The sequence below is a fragment of the Fringilla coelebs genome, assembly GCF_963513975.1.
Source record: "Fringilla coelebs genome assembly, chromosome: 11".
Lineage (NCBI taxonomy): Eukaryota > Metazoa > Chordata > Aves > Passeriformes > Fringillidae > Fringilla > Fringilla coelebs.
In genome coordinates, this window is record NC_140037.1 from 22,224,301 (window position 1) to 22,241,326 (window position 17,026).

General features: G+C 38.2%; 1 protein-coding gene across 1 annotated transcript in view; it reads left to right on the forward strand.

Annotated features, from left to right (window-relative positions):
* Positions 1-4,284, forward strand: part of PCDH11X (protocadherin 11 X-linked) — a gene marked incomplete at both ends in the record, with an annotated part of 365,800 nt that extends 361,516 nt beyond the window's left edge. The window contains one exon of the mRNA XM_084213225.1: positions 3,893-4,284. Within this exon, the coding sequence (XP_084069351.1) occupies positions 3,893-4,284 (392 nt within the window). The remainder of the gene's footprint in view (positions 1-3,892) is intronic.
* Positions 4,285-17,026: the final 12,742 nt, after the last annotated feature.

A 17,026-nucleotide genomic window follows, 5' to 3' on the forward strand; every position in this document is an offset into this window, starting at 1 on the left:
TGAATTTCACTTGCAAGAACCATCATTTCTTCTGGAAATATTCAGAGACAGCTGGAACTTTCTCTTCCTTGATGGGTAGAGGCAGGTGTCAGAGGTGTTTCCTTCCCCTGATTACTTATCAGACTATGCAGAATAATCACCTCCACTACTGCTTTGGAATGAGAGGGAAACTTTCAGAATATTTGATTGTCACCCACATTTAGAATGACTTGCAAAGAAACAAAATAGAAGGAAGCTTAAAGAAAAGCAGCCAGAGGGTGCCGTGGTCAATTTGCAGAGCCTCTGATAAAGGAGCATTGAGCAGTGAGCTCCACATCTCCCACAGGTGTGGCTGGAATGATATGTAAGGAAAACAGAGAATGAGTTGGGCAAAAAGGAGATCTATTTCATGGCCTGGAAGAGCAGGCAGAAAAGGATAATGCTGGGTGAATATTCATTTTCCTACAGTTTGCTCTAGTTTGAGTTATTTTCCAAGAGTCATTGCTTTGTGGGTGTGGGAAGTTGTTTGTTTGACTCAGAAAAGGGTTTTTCCAAAGTTAAAGAAAACTATATATTTTACATTATATTAACCATAAGCACTGATGAAAGCATACTCTGACAGCAGTATTGAAATGAGATTAAAAGAAAGATTATGACTTCTACAAAAGATGTTTCTTCTAAACAATCCTGCATACAAATGACTTTTGTATTAGAAAACCCCAACTTTAAAACAAAATAATTTGAACTCATATCTTAGGATTGTGTCCAGGATAATTATAAAACGTTGAGGTTTTCTTTCTTGTGGTTTTTTTTTCATTTATTTTATTATTTTTTTAATAAAAATAAAACTTAGATTCAAATATGTCTTTATTAAAAGAAATAAAAGACTGTAACTTTAACAATACTCTTATTCTTAAAATGGCAACGTGTTCCAAGTCTCCAGGTAGTCTGATAACACGTGGCACAAAATTACTGTCCTGATCTTTGAAATGGTGTGGGGGCTGTTTTATTTGTGACCTTTTTTCTTCCACAGTTGCCTTGGCCAATGTTAAATGTTAGATTTTTATTGTCAAATGCTTCCTTTTGCTGTTTTAGCTTTGTGTACTCTCTTACTGTGGTTTGAGAAAAATGGTACAGTAGAAGTGTTGTAACCACTTGCTGTGAAGAGCTCAGAACAAATAAGCATCATTTCCAAAGAAATAATTGTGTGTTTCACATTTTAACTGAATTAATAGCATTTTAATTTTTTTTTTTTAATTAATGCAAAAAAGATCAGTTTCTCTACAAAATGGGGATAACTCCACACTGTCAAGGTTGTACCTGATTTCAGTGGATTGCCTTCATCAAAATAGAAGCAAACCTGGATAATTAAAGAGCTTAAAAGACTTGTATATACTTAAATTTATGTCTCTAATAGCAGATAGTGGGACACAGAAAGATTAGACTAATCTACCACTAGAAACTTTTCTTTTTTGCAGTAACTATAGACTCCACTGAATTATTTCCATATTTATGTCTCCTACTGCCCATCAAAACTGGATTAGTATTGCAGCAGCAAGGTGCCAAAGCTTTGTCAGGATTAAACTGAAAAATACTTAGGCAAAATGACTGAGGACATGTTGAAATGCCAGCAATACACCAAAATAACATTTATAAACAATCACTCCTCTAACTGACACGTACAGCATCCTGAAGCAGAAATAATCAAGAATAGAGCATTCATGATATAACAAGCAACCAGCTGTCTTCTTAAAAATGGTAGATTTTTTAAAAAATGTATCCTGGTTTGGACAGCAGCATTATATATTTCAATGCCTGAAGGAAAAACTTAATTCCTTTGTATTGAGATGTAACATGGAAATAAGTGTTTGTGCTCTGCAGCTTTACACAGATTTCAACATGCAAAATATTTGTTAAAACAGAAATGCAGCATCTGTTTAAACACACAGCTCAGAGGGTGGGAGGCTCCTACTCAGCACTCTCATTGCTTTAAGTAATTTTTGTGGCATTCTTTCTCCAGTGCTTATGAGCCAGAATTCACTTTTAAATGCTATTTTCATTAAGACAGGCATTAAAAATATGTATGTATCTTTCACTGGGAAGTTTTATGAAGAAAACACAAAGGGAATATCCAATCAGATATTCTTCTTCACTTCTGATGTATTTAACCACATACACAGGAAGAGAATATAAAATTAACGCTTGCAATATTAAAACTATTTTGAGGACTCATGTGTAGAAATTTAATTCCATGAATTTTTAATTTCCCTACCATGCTAAAGCCACAATTTAAATGAAACAGATCAAGAATATTTATGTGTTACATATGAACATCTTTCAGACTTAGGGGTTTACTTTGCCTTTGAACAAATTCAAATTTCTATAATCCTTTTTCAAGGGCACAAACATTGCATCTACTGAAGAAATCTGCTTTGATTACTAGAAAAATATAGAGATTACATCTTCTTTTGCTAGTACTCTTTGATTTTTCAAGGTGTCCAGTATTGAATGCATGGAGAAATCAATTCTCTTTAAAATAGCTGTTATGCTTTTTCATTCTTATAACTCTTGAGTGCATCTTTGAGGCCAATGGACCATCTTGGCTAGTGCCCAATTTAAGGGTTTTTACCTTAAGCAAAGGAAAACAATAAAAAAAAATCCAGTTTTAAGAGAATATTAAAAAAATAAATAAATAATTATTTTCTTTCAAGGACGTCTATGCAAATATCTAGAGTAATGGCATTAATTTTTTTTATAAAGATTTTAGCTTTATTACAAAAATGACAATTGCAAGGAGTGAAAATTTTATTTTAGGTCTGTTATTATTTAGGTTTAGTGACTCGTCCAGAGGACATGGTCAAGTTGTGCCAGAGGAGGTTTATTTTGGACACTAGGAAAAAATTACTTCACTGAAGGGGTCAGCAAGCGTTGGAAGAGGCTGCTCAGGGAGGTGGTGGATTCACCATGCTGGGAGTGTTCAAAAAGTGTGTGGATGTGGCACTTGGGGTTTTTGCAGTGCTGAACAGGGTGGTGCTGGGTTAATGGTTTAACTCACTGGTCTTAGAAGTGTTTTCCAACCTGAGCAGTTGCATGATCTGGAAAATCAAGTGTATAAGGGCTTATTATAAAGCTTTAATGATGGTGTGACAACACTGTGGGCCCCAACATCTGAACCTCCACTGAAGCTCTGCACCTGGAGGCCTTTTCCTCCCAAAATGTGGCCATCATTGGAGGATGGGGATTGCTTTGTTTAGCAGGCCTTTTCCTCCCAAAATGTGACCATCATTGTAGGATGGGGATTGCTTTGTGGAGCAGGCTTTTTCCTCCCAAAATGTGACCATCATGATAGGATGGGGATTGCTTTGTTGAGCAGGCTTTTTCCTCCCAAAATGTGGCCATCATGGTAGTACGGAGATTGCTTTGTGGAGGAGGCCTTTTCCTCTCCAACTGTGGCCATCATTGTAGGACTGGGATTGCTTTGTTGAGGAGGCCTTTTCCTCCCAAAATGTGACCATCATGGTAGGATGGGGATTGCTTTGTTTAGCAGGCCTTTTCCTCTCCAACTGTGGCCATCATGGTAGGATGGGGATTGCTTTGTGGAGGAGGCCTTTTCCTCTCCAACTGTGGCCATCATTGTAGGACTGGGATTGCTTTGTGGAGGAGGCCTTTTCCTCTCAAAACGGGAGGATGGGATGGAATCCCCATAGTTGTAGGACGGGGATTGCTTTGTTGAGGAGCCCTCCTCCCCAGCTGTGGCCATCATTGTAGGACAGGCACTGCTTTATTGAGGAGGCCTTTTCCTCCCCGGCTGTGGCCATCATTGTAAGATGGGGATTGCTTTGCTGACCTTGATTCCCTCTGTGTGTCGGTTCTCACACCCCTGACGGTGCCTTGTGTTTTTCCACCCTCCCAGCCATCGAAGTGAACCTGCAGAAAGCTCTGGCCGAAGCCTCTGAGAACTGCACGCAGGAGTGCCTCATCCTCGGCCACTCCGACAACTGCTGGATGCCGCCGGCCCTGACGCAGTTCCAGCAGCCCAACCCCTCCTTGCCCTCGTTCGGCTTCCAGCAAGGCTGGGGCCGGGGAGCCAGGCCCGAGGGACGCCACACTCTCGGCAGGCCCCTGCCAAAGGACGACAGTGACAAAGGCCAGGCAGGGCCCCGGCCCCAGTTCTACAACACCTGCGAAAGACATTGCGCCGGCGAGGATCCCGTCAAGGTCATCCCCCTGGCAAACTTCGCCGCGTCCCACCCGGCGCCGGGGGCTGGCAGCAGCGCCACGTTTATACACGAGCACCAGCTGTGAATGCAGATGTGGCAAATCCCCAGTTTCAGGCTTTAAGTGTGACTGTGGAGGGTCACGGCCTAGCGCCGCTCCTCGGGCGCGTACAAACTCGATAGGCTTGTGAATATTTGTGTATATAGAATCCTAAAGCTGAAAGAGAAAATCTAAATCCTTTGAACCTGGTTGAAAGGTGTTTACTGTAGCTCTTGGTAAAATCCAGAAAATGGGGAAGAGAACCCACAACCCAGAAGCAATCAGAAGAAGAGCAAAATCCTGTTCATTTTCTTACGTGGGCCATGTAGTGCAAATATCTGCCAGCAGTTCTTTCTCCCTTTGAAGGCAATTCCTTAGTACAGTTTGGGGAATATTGCAGTCTAAAAATAGCTTACTCAAATTTTTCTTTGTTGTTATAATTTATAGCATATTCATAGATTTCATCTTCCATTTGCTTAGCATTAGAGATCAAGTGAGCAATTTCTCATTTGATTGCTTGACATAATAGAATTAATAAGATCCTAAAATCTAATTCTTCAGAAGGATGGTATATCTTCCCACCAAAATTTATCTTTTATATAATTAAAAAGGAGAAAGTACGCGACAACTGATTTTTATTTTAATTTTTATTGGCTCAATGTACAGGTATTTATTCTCTGAAAGAATGCAATAGATGAAATAGAAAGCTCTCAACTAGGCTTTTCTGTGTGAAATAAACAACGTGACAATGAGAGGATATCCAAGATAAAAAATGGAAACAAATAACAAACAACTTTTTTTAATTTCCAAGATTTTCTTTTCTATAATAATTCAAGGAACAATATTATACTTATGTTTTTTAAGCCATAAGTCTATTTCTCTCCTTTTTTTTTTTCTTTTTTTCATCTTGCTGAGCTTGCTTGGCTACTGTTCCTGTTAGTTGAAAATTACATGGGCACTGCTGAAAACAGTAGGAAGTGGGGTAGTTTTTTTGGCTGATGTGATGTCGTGGCAGCAAGCTACCGGTGTTTTAAAGAATATTTAATAGTGATGTGTACGGCTTTTTTTACAGCTCTATTCACCTATTGTAAGTATCCAATAAAAGTTTAACTATCATATTAGTTACTTCATCACAAACCTGTTAGATTAAGAAGTACTTGTCATTGTGGATTAGTTGTTAGAGAACGACTGATAGTGCTCAGCAAAGAAAGAAGGAACTAGGTAATGAAAGTGGGATGAATATAAACAAACCCTAATCATATTATTTGAAAAACTCTCAAGCTGATTCTCTTTAAAGAGGAAGGATTTTTTTCAGTGTTCTGTGTACTGGAGAATATATTCTCTTGGTAAATTCCACAGTGGATGAAGAGGAGTTTCCTTTCTTAGATGAAAAAAACATATTTTCTCTAGTATTTCCTTCTAGTACTTTGTTGGTCTTTAGCCATTTCATCATTTGCAGTATGTACATACCAAGAATTTTTTCCTTTAAGAAAATGCATTACTTTTTTGTTTTATTGCTACATTAAGTGAGACAATCGAAGCTGTATGGAGGGGAAAAACAGTGTGTGAATATTTCCTATGGGGAGAACTCTATGTAGGCTTCATAATGTAACTTAAATCTGTAATTTATAAACAAAACTGTGTGTAAAAATGCTGTAATATTAGCTGCTTGTAAAATTTACAGAAGTTCAAGTTGTTGAGGGTTTCCAATGAATGCTAAAAGAGCTTCTCTTATGTGCCCAGCAGGTATAAGTAGCTTTATATATCGCTGTCCCCACTGTAAATCTATTCAAACCACATTTAGAGTTTATGTGCAAAATATTTAAAAAAAAAAAAAAAAACTTCACTTTTAACCTACTGATAGGGTTTAATTAATGGACATCAGATTATCTAATGGTGTACTTCCTTTGCTTTCTTTTTAATTTTTTTTTTAAGTAGTTTTCAATAACGTTTAGAAAAGATGTGGCACACTGGCTTCCAGTTGCATGTAAATCCTGGAAAAAAAATCACAATCCTTTGGGTACTGACACATCTCATTTCCAATTCTGGGACAATTAAAAAATTGACAAATTAATTCATACCTAATGTATACAAAACCCTTTGTTTGCTTTGGAGACACCAGGAGGAGAGAATTCGGAAGCTATTTTCAGGGATATGCAAAAAATGAGCTTATCTGTAGTTTACACAGATTTACCAAACATACTAATTGTGTAAATTTAGAATAATGCTGGCAGTAATTCCTGCTATTGTAAGCAGAGCTCTTTAGTTTTTAGTACAGATGTTGCTGTACCAAATGTTTACGCAATTGGCAGCTCCATTGGAAAACTCTCCTTTTTCTTCCTTGTTTTTTCACCTGCAACAGTTCTTTTGCAGATGAAAATTGTAACTGAAATTTCTTGGCAAGGAATTTAATTCTAAAATTTTAGGATTTTTATAGGAAAAGGTGAAGGACCCAGAATTAGTGGGTTTTTTTTTCATTTATAGGGAAAACTTCACCTAATTTAAATATTTAGGGGTTACTTTGTTTTTTTCCCTAAGACAGAGAAGCACTTAACCCTGTCCCTTCCCTTGAAAACAAACAAAAACCCAACAAAACACCCAAACCAAACAACAATAAAAATCAACTTAAACAAAAAGCATTATGATAATGAGTGTGATTATAATTATTAAACATTGTATCCATGGAAATGTGTTTGATATTGTAAAATTCAGTCAACAAGATACAGAACAATTAATTGTAAATACCCATTCTATCAGGAGATAAATGGTTCCCTCATTTTTATATATTATATCTCTAATATACAAAAATACACTTTTCTGAGTAGCATGTCAGTATCCAGAGGAATAATGTTACTAGAGACTCGTTACACATCTTGCCATATATATAAATAATTTATCTAGTACATTGACTATATATTTTTGTGTATTTTTTTTTTCTTTTTTTAGTCATTTAACTTATTTTATCTTACTTGTGTGAATTTGTGGAGAAAACAATTCTATATACAATATACAGTAAAATGCTAGTTACATGATTAGATTTGTTCCATACTGTGTAACAATAAAGGAAAACCTTTGCCTTCAAAGTGATGTGTCACACAGTCTAGCCTAGATTATTCCCCTCCAAACTCCTGCTTGCTGCACTCCTGAGTATTGCAAAAAGGATTATTTCCATATTGCAAAGCAGCCAATGCTAAAATAAAAAACAAACAAACAAACAAAAATGTTAAAAGAAAGAACCAAGTCAAACTGTTTGAAGTAAGAGAGGCTGTTTCTTTGTTTTCCTGAGCTGTGCTGCATTCTGAAGTGTAACTTAATTCTAAAGAATAATTGAGCATGTGTGCCTGGCCAGGCAGAGGCTGCAGAGCACCTGCTCCCGGGTGGGAGCTGGCCCATGCAGGTCATTTAGCTAATTAGCATGGCAATGAGCCCGTGCTAATAGGACCTGGGGGTTTATGAATGGCAGCTCCACACAGCATCAGTGCTGTGGTGCTGAGCCCAGCCGGGAGCAGAGCCCGGCCCTGGCATCCCTGGGCCTGGATCCGATGGGATTTCCATCCGAGAAGGGAATTTGGCTCTGTGGTACCCTGAGCAAGCTGTAACCCATGGGGAGCCCAATTCCCCTGCTCCCAGCACGGTCCAGCCTGAGGCAGAGCTGAATATTTCCACTGGTAATGCTTGATTAGCTCAAGGTTGTTGGAGTCAAGCTGAGGTTTTAAAGTTGGAAAATTTAAGCTTGGCTTTATTTGATTTCTCATGTTTTCCTTTTGCAGGTTGAATACCGACCCTTAATCAATGAGAAGCAATTAAATGATCACACTGCAGTTTACTACCCTGATTTAGCTGGGTAAATAAAAAGGAAGGAATTGGTTTGTGCAGACACACAGTAAAGTTGAAGGCAAAGATTTTATTTGGTATACATAGGAAAATTGTGTATAACTTATGTTATCCCTAGTGAAGAAAGAGATTGACGACTTCTTGTAAATATTTGAGTTTGTATTTCTGGGAAATCTCCCTGCTCTGTGGCATACTACAGGATCTGAGAGTGAGCAGTGTATGTCTGTGTATTGAAACAGCCCTAACCACACTCTACAAATGATGCAGCTGGACACCATATACTACAGTCCAGCAGCATTTAAAGTCCAGTCAATTTGCAGTAGTTCTATTTCAGGTTTCTGTACAGCATGTTGTCTTGTTAATTACAATGCTTATTAATAAACTAGATCCACGAAAGCAGTTTTCTCCTTTGCACTGGTTTTTTTTGGGTTTCTGAAATGTGAGTTGTTTAAAAGTATTCCCCCAGCTACGCTTTTCTCCCATTTTCAAGTGGGAGCTTTCCAAATGTTCTTTCACTGGGAAGCCCCAAACTGTCAGAAAGTCAAGAAAATTTAACTTTATTTGCAGTTGCTTCATGCACCTGAGTAGAAGTCTTCTGGTAAGCAATAAAAATATTCACACAATGTGTACAGCAATTGAGCTTTACATGCTCAGAAATATCTTCCATTTCTGTGCCATTTCTCCTTGTACCAAGCTCTCCCATTGTACTTTGCCTCTGATACGTTTACTTATAGAAAATCATTATGAGCTGGAGGCAGGAGTGTTTATGGTGTTTGCTTTGTTAGAAAAGAGGCTATTTCTAATTGAGAGAACATGGTTAATGAGTTGTTGTTGAGCTAAAGGGATTATCCTCTCACCATGAATGTGATATAAAGAAATAGCCATCAAACAAGGAACTAATGGAACAACATTTTATGCATTTCTCTATCTTATTTTAGTCCATATTTAAAGAGCAGCTCTTGTTGGCCTGACACTAAGGCAGTAATATCTTATTCTTTGATGCAGTTATGGCTTTTATGTCTGCAGGACCCTTTCAAGCAGGAAAATATTATTTATTTTGGCATCAGAACTGTGCACGAGTAGATTCCCTTACAGCCAATAACTGCTGACACATCAGTTCCTAGGCTAGACAACACATTCAACCTCCAAATTAAGAGAGTGGATGAAAACTTAGGGAGCTGAAGGGTTTCCCTGGTTTGGATGAAGCTGGTAATATTTTGCAGGGCCCCCTCAGAAGGCAAGGCAAGTGTGGAATTTCAGAGATCTGGCCAAACAAGAACAGAGCAAGGCAGAAATGTGTAGCACCTGAAGAAGTGCAGAATTTTGTCGCTGGTGTCACTGCAGAGCTGCAGGGGAGTTGCAGAATTGTGCTGCCACCCTTCTGCTGTCCTCCCTGCAGGGAGCACCTGGAGCCCTGCTCTGGCAAGGAGGACATTCCTGAATCCCAGGGATTTGCTGGCCAGCCCTACAAAATGCAATATTTTCACCAAAGTGCTCCAAAAACATCTCTTACCCGTAGGAAGGGCTTCAACTCCCGCTAGGTAATTTGGGCTGAGGGAAGGGCTTGCAGGAACATGCACGTGGATTTGTTTAAGATAGAACATTTGTTTCCCAGCAGCAGACAGTTTTGGAGATGTGCTGCCCATATGATACTTTGGCATTTCTGTCTTTTCCCCAGGTTTTTCCAGGTGTGGCCTCAGGGCTGAGCTGCAGTTGGAGCTGCCCTGAGTCCTGCTCAGAAGTGCCATGTGCCAAGCAGAAGAGGGAAGGAGCAAGAAGGGGCTTCCTGCAGCAGCCAGAAAACAGCTCTCCACCCTTGAGTCCTCATGAAAGTCATATTTTAAGAAGGTACTTGTGGACTCTACTTCCAAATAAGTATTTCTCCACGATGTATCCTTTGTGTCCTGCTCCTTGCATTCCTGTTCCAGTATGAAAACATGGCATGTCTGGTAATTGCAGTGACACTAATAATGTATTTCCACTTTTATTTTTATTATTTTCATGATTTAGGTGTCTTGTGTTAGTGCTAATGTAATGTTTAAAGCTAAAGCTCTAACAGTAGATGTGTTTAGGATGTCACAGCTTGGTCTTCATATTTAATTCAGAGCAGAAATTAAAATCTGTGGCTCCATGAATTCTGCTTTTCACTATGGAATTGGTCCTTTTTTTTTTCTCTTTTCTCCACCTTTTTCTCTCTTTCTGTGAGTTTTACAATATTTTAACAATAAGCTACAAAATGGCTCCCTATCTATTTTATAAGGTCTTTTAAGAAAAAAAAATTAAGAAATGAAACTTAAATGATTTTTACTTTTAACTTAATAACTAATTACTCATGTCTTGTAAGTGGACTTTTCTGTCTAATTATACAATACTACTCTATGAAGAAGAAGGTCTAGCTACTGTTTTAAAACTTCTATCTCAGCTTTATCTATATTATTCTATTCTAAAACCTTAAACTTCAAGTTTTCTAATTTGTAATCTTTCTCACTCTTCTTCTCCACCAGGATTAAGTCTGTGTTTATGAAAAGGGAAGTTACTGAGCACATCCATCCAAGAGACAGATGAATGAGGTGCCTGGGAGCTCTGTGCTAGGTTTTAACCCATAGCTGTAAGCCACCAGCTGTGATGTGTTCTAGAGCAGATGAGTAGGATGTGCAAAGGAAAAAAGGACATTTTACAAGGCACTGAAATGAAGTTATTCATTGCCACTGCAGCTGTTATGCATGTAGTAAAAGAGTTGATTAACATAATGAGATTAAACTAAGAGAAATTGCTTTTAACCTGTGCTTAGCTTGAGTTGTTGTTTAGTTACCAGAGATGATAAAAGGCTGTACCCAAAAGCTTGTCTAAACTTGCCAAATTTCAGCCGTTCTAGAAAGGATGTGCAGTTTTTCTTCTCTGCTCTGTAGATCAAGCTCCTGTGTACAGAGGGAAGTTAAATCAGTCTGAAAAATGAAGTGATTATAAGCAGGGTGAGTAGGTGGGAAGAAAGGTGAACACTTTGAATATTTTTGGGAAAAGAAGAGACAGGAAAGCAAAAAAATGAACAATTTTTCCAGCTAACAGGTACGCTGAGATGCACTGGGCTGTCTGCAGTGAAATGCTAATTTGATTCATTAGCATTTTATAGATATGTAAAATTTCTGGTTTGCAAAGAAATATCTGTTAAAATCAATATAATCATGATCTGTAATGACAAAGGAGAGCTACTTGGAATACTTTGAGGCCTCTTTAAAAAGTCTCTTTCCCCAGGAAATCTTACAGGCTCATTTCTAGAAAATATAAAGGAACTCTTGCTGTTGCTGTGCAAAAGCAAATGCTTTGAAGTGATTGAAACTGGAGAGACCAGAATGGAGCAGAATGGTTTAAAAACTGAAATTTGATGGAAAAAAAGAAAGATACATATAAGTGTAGGCACTCCAAATATAATTATCATTGTTTTCAAAGTTCAACTCTGAATGAGAAACAAATGTCAGCATTGGGCATCATGCTAGTTACTACACATAATCTAAAAATATTCACCATCCTATGGAGGCGTGCACAGAGTCAGAGCTTCCTGTCTCAGCTGATCCACGCTGATGTTTGTTTGTTTTAATTGCAGCAGAGACATTTAGCACCGTGCCTGGCTGGTAATGTAGGAAATGGAATGCAGGGCCTTGACATCTGAAAAGTAAAGACTGTCTGAGCTGACTCCTAAAAATGATGCCGGGGAAATTGGCAAAGAAAACAAGCCTGTGAAATTCTAAACAAGCTTTTTAAAGGCAGGAAAAAAGAATCTAAAGGGTCACATTTGCAGCTTATGTGCTGCAGATAATGTGCTGCACAGCTCCTTCCCCATAAAGCAAAATTGTCACCGTGAGGCAGGGGAAGATTGAGCCTTTTTGTTAGCTGGAGTCACTCTCCTGCAATGATTGCACACAATCAATCTACTTGGGTTTTTAAATGCTTCTTATCAGATTTCAGCCTATTGACTCAAAAATGTGTTTCTTGTCAGTGTAAAACTACTGAATATTAAAGAAAAGATAAAATTTTCCAACCTCAAAGCTGTCACTTCAGTCTACAAAAGGCAGTTATTGAAGCCTATTACTGTTTTGGCAGTGCTTGTCTGAAATTCCCTCAAAATATGCCACTAAAATTCAAAGAAAGGATTACAAAACACTAATATTGAAGATTTATGCTGTAAAATTTGAGCACATTTGCATATAAATGATTCATTGAATACAAGAGATGTAATGAAAATTCAGGAATCTTAATGTTTACTCTATGTAGAACAGCTGATGTGAGTACCTGAAACTAATTACAATGAAAGGAAATCTACCCTGCAGGCTGAATACAAACAGAAAATAAAAATTAAAAAAAAAAAATACACATTTGCCTATTACATATTGGGAGAAAAAAAATCTGTGTCATTTTAATTAGATGCAGTAGCCAAGGATTGCTACATCATCTGTAATTTTAGGGAGCTTTTCTGTCAAAGTTCATTGTCTAAAGAATCTCTAAGCTAAGGGGAAAATGAACCTGCAGAGGTAATTCCTTCACTTGGAAAATTTTTGAACCTCCTCTTGTTCACCTGAGAGAAGAAAAGAAAAGAAGAGGAGAGGAAGAGAGAAGGAAAGTAAGAGGAGAGAAGCTGAAAAATAAGATGCCTTTTAGATGGCTAAAACCATTGAGTCCAAACCCAGCATTTGCACAGAGGTTTCTGTTCTAGGTATGAAAAGGAGTGTGCCAGGGCCATTTGGAACAGGAAAAGGACTAAAATCTGATTTTCCATTCAATAGTTTTGATACCTAGCAGCTCCTTCTGGGCACATCCCAAACTCCTTCTCACTGGAGTTTCCCAAGTTTACTTGGGCAAAGTCTGCACCATCAAGTTTTAACATTTATTTAACTAATTGTTAATTAATTATTTTCTGGACTGTGTCGACCCTGCATGTTCTGCACATGGCCAGGAATGAGCTGCCAAAAGCCTGTGGCTCCATAGCTGCTGCCTTTTCCAGCGTATCTGTCTCACATGCTGCAGCACGTGGCACTGAAATTACAACTTGCTGCCAGATTTGGCAAGTTTCTGCTTCCCAGAAAGGATCTCAGCTCATGAGATTGCCAGGAACACCTATTAGATAAGGTCATATTTGGCTGCAGTTGGCAAAAACTTAATTAAAGTAACTCCAGCTGTAGTAATACCAGTGGTAGGGAGCTTGGGGCAGATGCAGTGAGGATTTTTGTCTGAAAAACCTCTTTAGTTGCCGATTCTTCAAGGATAAAAGACCTGAGAAACAAGTTTAGGATGGGCAATATGTACAGGCAGTAAAAGTGTGGGTGTTGGCATGAAGGAAATAATGTCAGAGTTACCCTTACCTGGCTCTCAGCTCAGCTGGGCATAAATATGCACAGTAAAGTAAATGTGCACTCTGTATTTTTTAATATCTCTAAATCATTTCCCCTCAACTTTATTCCTTATATCATAAACCTTTTTAACTACCCCAAAAATTTTCTTACTCTGTTATTCACCTTCTGAAGGAGTATTCCCCAAAATTTTAGTTGCTCAGTCATAGTTACCTTCACAGACCAGGTGTGACATGAAAATATCATAAACTAGATATAAATTCAAGGAACTTCCTCCTGTGATTTTAGTGCAGAAAGTTCATATCCAGAGTAGGAAAATGATTCTTTTATACAGCTACATTACACTTCTTACCTGGAAGTGCGAGTACTTGATAAAGTTCCATATTCATGTTGTATTTCATGCAGATTTTATTACTTGATTTGGCATTTTCTTAAGTGGAGTCTCTGGCAGCTGTAATAACTAAAGGCTCACAGATTATTCTGCACAGGGGTTTTTGCTCAGTTTATGAACACTAATTTAAACAGGCTGAATTTGGGACTATTCATTCCATAACTTTCAGTTACCATAAAAGGCTTAAAATTAAGTGATCAATTGAATGCTGACCCTCTAGAGAGGCTTTGGTTCTTCAGCATAAATCTAAGAAGTTTTACATAAGTGGATTTAAACTATATTGTTTAATAAAAGAGCTGAATCAATCAAGGTTATTGTAACCTTGTTTATTTAATTTTTTTAGAAAGGACACTGTGTGTTTATTGCAGAAAATAGTGCAGTAAAATTGCATTGTACTCCTGAAAGGTGTTAATTTATAGTAGCATTATTACTATGGGGAATTATATGTCTTGAAATAACACTGAAAAAGTTGATTTGTACAAACCACTGTTACATCCCACACTTCTGTCTTTAAGCAGCAGTGGTAAAAAAAGATGGAGAATATCATAAATTCTTGGTAATGTCTTTGAATACTGTGGCAGTTTGTTCCTTCCTGGCCTTTCCAGGCAACTACCACAATTTCAGCAACAAATAAAATGATTTTAGCAAAAATGAAAACAGATGTAGCTCTCAATTTCTATTTAAGGGAGCTTGCATTCTAGAGTAATTTAAATGTGATGCTAGAAATTAGGATAGAAAAGGTAATTGAGCCTTTCTAATTTTAATATAATTATCAACAACTGAAATTAAGAGAAACCAGTTAAGCTGAGTGCTCAAGGAAATGAAGGCAGTAGGGAAACTGTCAACAAAGCACATTCTGGTTTCTAAGCTACCATGAAGTCTTAGGAGTTGGATTCTGTAATGGAATGAAATTAGCATTAAAATTTATATTAACATGATAACTTTTATAGCCAAGTTACCCTGTCCAGCTGTCCCTGCCAGAGCTTTCCTCTCCTTTGAATGCAAGCTTTCAAGTCCTCAGACTTTGCAGATGTGATTTATTTTTCATTTGCCATAACTAACATTACTACTTGTCCCAGTAATTTCATTTGGCCTTTTCCCACCGCTGTTTCCCAACAGTATTTGATAATCCTGGTACTGCTGCAGAAGAATAGCTGAAGATTTTCTCCAGAGAGATTCTCATCCCTGAGAAGGCAGGGAATGAGTGCCTCACTGTCATTTATTGCCCAGAAAGCAGTGCAGTAATTCTGTCATTGCATCATCTGTTCAGCCCAGGTTATTCACTCTCCTGCATTATCGAGATTGCGTTTTTCCTCCCTGAGAAACAGCAGCTGGAACAATTTCCAAAATGACAGCTTAAGTGACTCCATGGTTCTTTAATATCTACTCAGAACTCTTGTCTCCTTGCAAATTTTCATTGCTTTCTTTAAAAGCAGCTTGTGAGAAAGGTAATACATTATTAATGCTACATGTCATAAAATAAAATAAATACTTACCTTTTGAAGAAGCTGATCCACTAATCAAGAGTAAATGAATGCACCTGAATTATTCAAAGACCCTCAAATAGTGCAACTTGTACTCAAATTGAATATTGTGAATAGAATATTCGCAACATAACAAAAAGAACTTCCAGTCATATTATCTCCCCCATTTTCATAACAGGAAATGAGATTTTTATTCTTCTTTTTAATCACTTTAAAAATTTTGCCCACTTTGCAAAGGCAAAAAGATGCAGGGTAGGTTTTGGCACTTTGTTACCCTTAAGCAGCCTCCTAAAGTAACGTTTCTGTTGCTGAGAACAGTTGTTGGGGCAGGTGTTGCATGTTTCAAAGGAAGCAGGTAGGGCTCTGCTCCTGAGCAGCAGAATTATGCCTCGCTTACTGGGAGCTGCAGGCTGGCACTCACTGAACAGCTGTGCAAAGAACAGGGGAAATGCCACCACTTGTTGGGAGAAAGGCAGCACTGCTGAGCTGGCAGCACTTCCAACCAGTGAGTGACAGCATCAAGGGCAAGGCAGGAACGAGATCTCAGGCACTTAATTAAAAACAGCTCCTGCAGCCAGAATTCCCTTCCTCCCTATTACAATCCATTCATGGCAATGAAGTTTCTGGCGCTGCTTCAGGATTTTTTCACCACAGCACCCTGTTTTCCACAGTGTGCTGTTTATACCATATCCCTCACAGATATTTGCATTCCCCAGCAGCTTTCTTTGGGGAAAAAAAAAAAAAAAATTAAAAGTAGCTGTGCCACATTTCTCAATGCATCTGCAAAATCTTGTCCTTGCAAACAGAAGGCTCCCAAGTTCTGGGTCATGTTCAGGTTGTCCTTTCCTTTAGATGTTTTTATTGAATGGATTCTCCTGGATTCAAATAGACCTGCCCAGGAACAATTACAGGTTGGTAAAAGCAATGATATTCTTCTCAAGGAAGTAAAGCAAAGAATTGGAGTTTGTGATTCTATTCCTCACTGATTCAGTGATCCAGCCTCGAATCTTTGGGATAATCAAGTCTCCCTTCTCAGTTCAGTCTGCTTGTTCAATAAATTCCTGATTTCCCAGTATTTCACTACAAACAACATTTTCTCAGGGAAAAGACAGGTAGGAGGGGAGAAAGATATCTTCAAGAGGACGTACAAACAACATCTCAAAATCTAAAAAATAACAGAATGTTGCTTCAGACACACAGTGCCTGTCATTCACTGGGGCTGCAGAGCTGCTGGAATAGTTTGGGAGAGCCTTTATGTGAGCCTGAAACCAATGCTGATATTTCCTATATTCTAATGCCTGTGTAACCTCTGTACTACTCAATAAATCACACAGCTATGTTTAATTTAAACAACATCAACCACGTGGAAGTATTACACTTCTGAACAGGATTTGGAGCTGCAGATGCCATTTGGGAATTTGAGATTTGGCAGGCATTCCTCGACCTGTGATCCTATTACCAGAGATTCCAAATTAATGCTCAAATCAAGCAGCAAATTTGAGACCTCAAACCTGGTCCAATTCCTGTTGAAATCAATGGGCTTTTTTTCATGGAATTCACTGGCCATCTGTTGAAACCAAATGTGTTTTGTATTTTGTGACAAAAGGAGTAAAAAGCAAGAGAATATTTTCATCTCAGATAGTATTTTCCTTTGAGAAAAGCCACAATCTGGAGCTTCAGGATTTACAAACCCCTTTTGTTCTGTCCTGGAGGAACAAAATGTCCCCAAATACCAATAT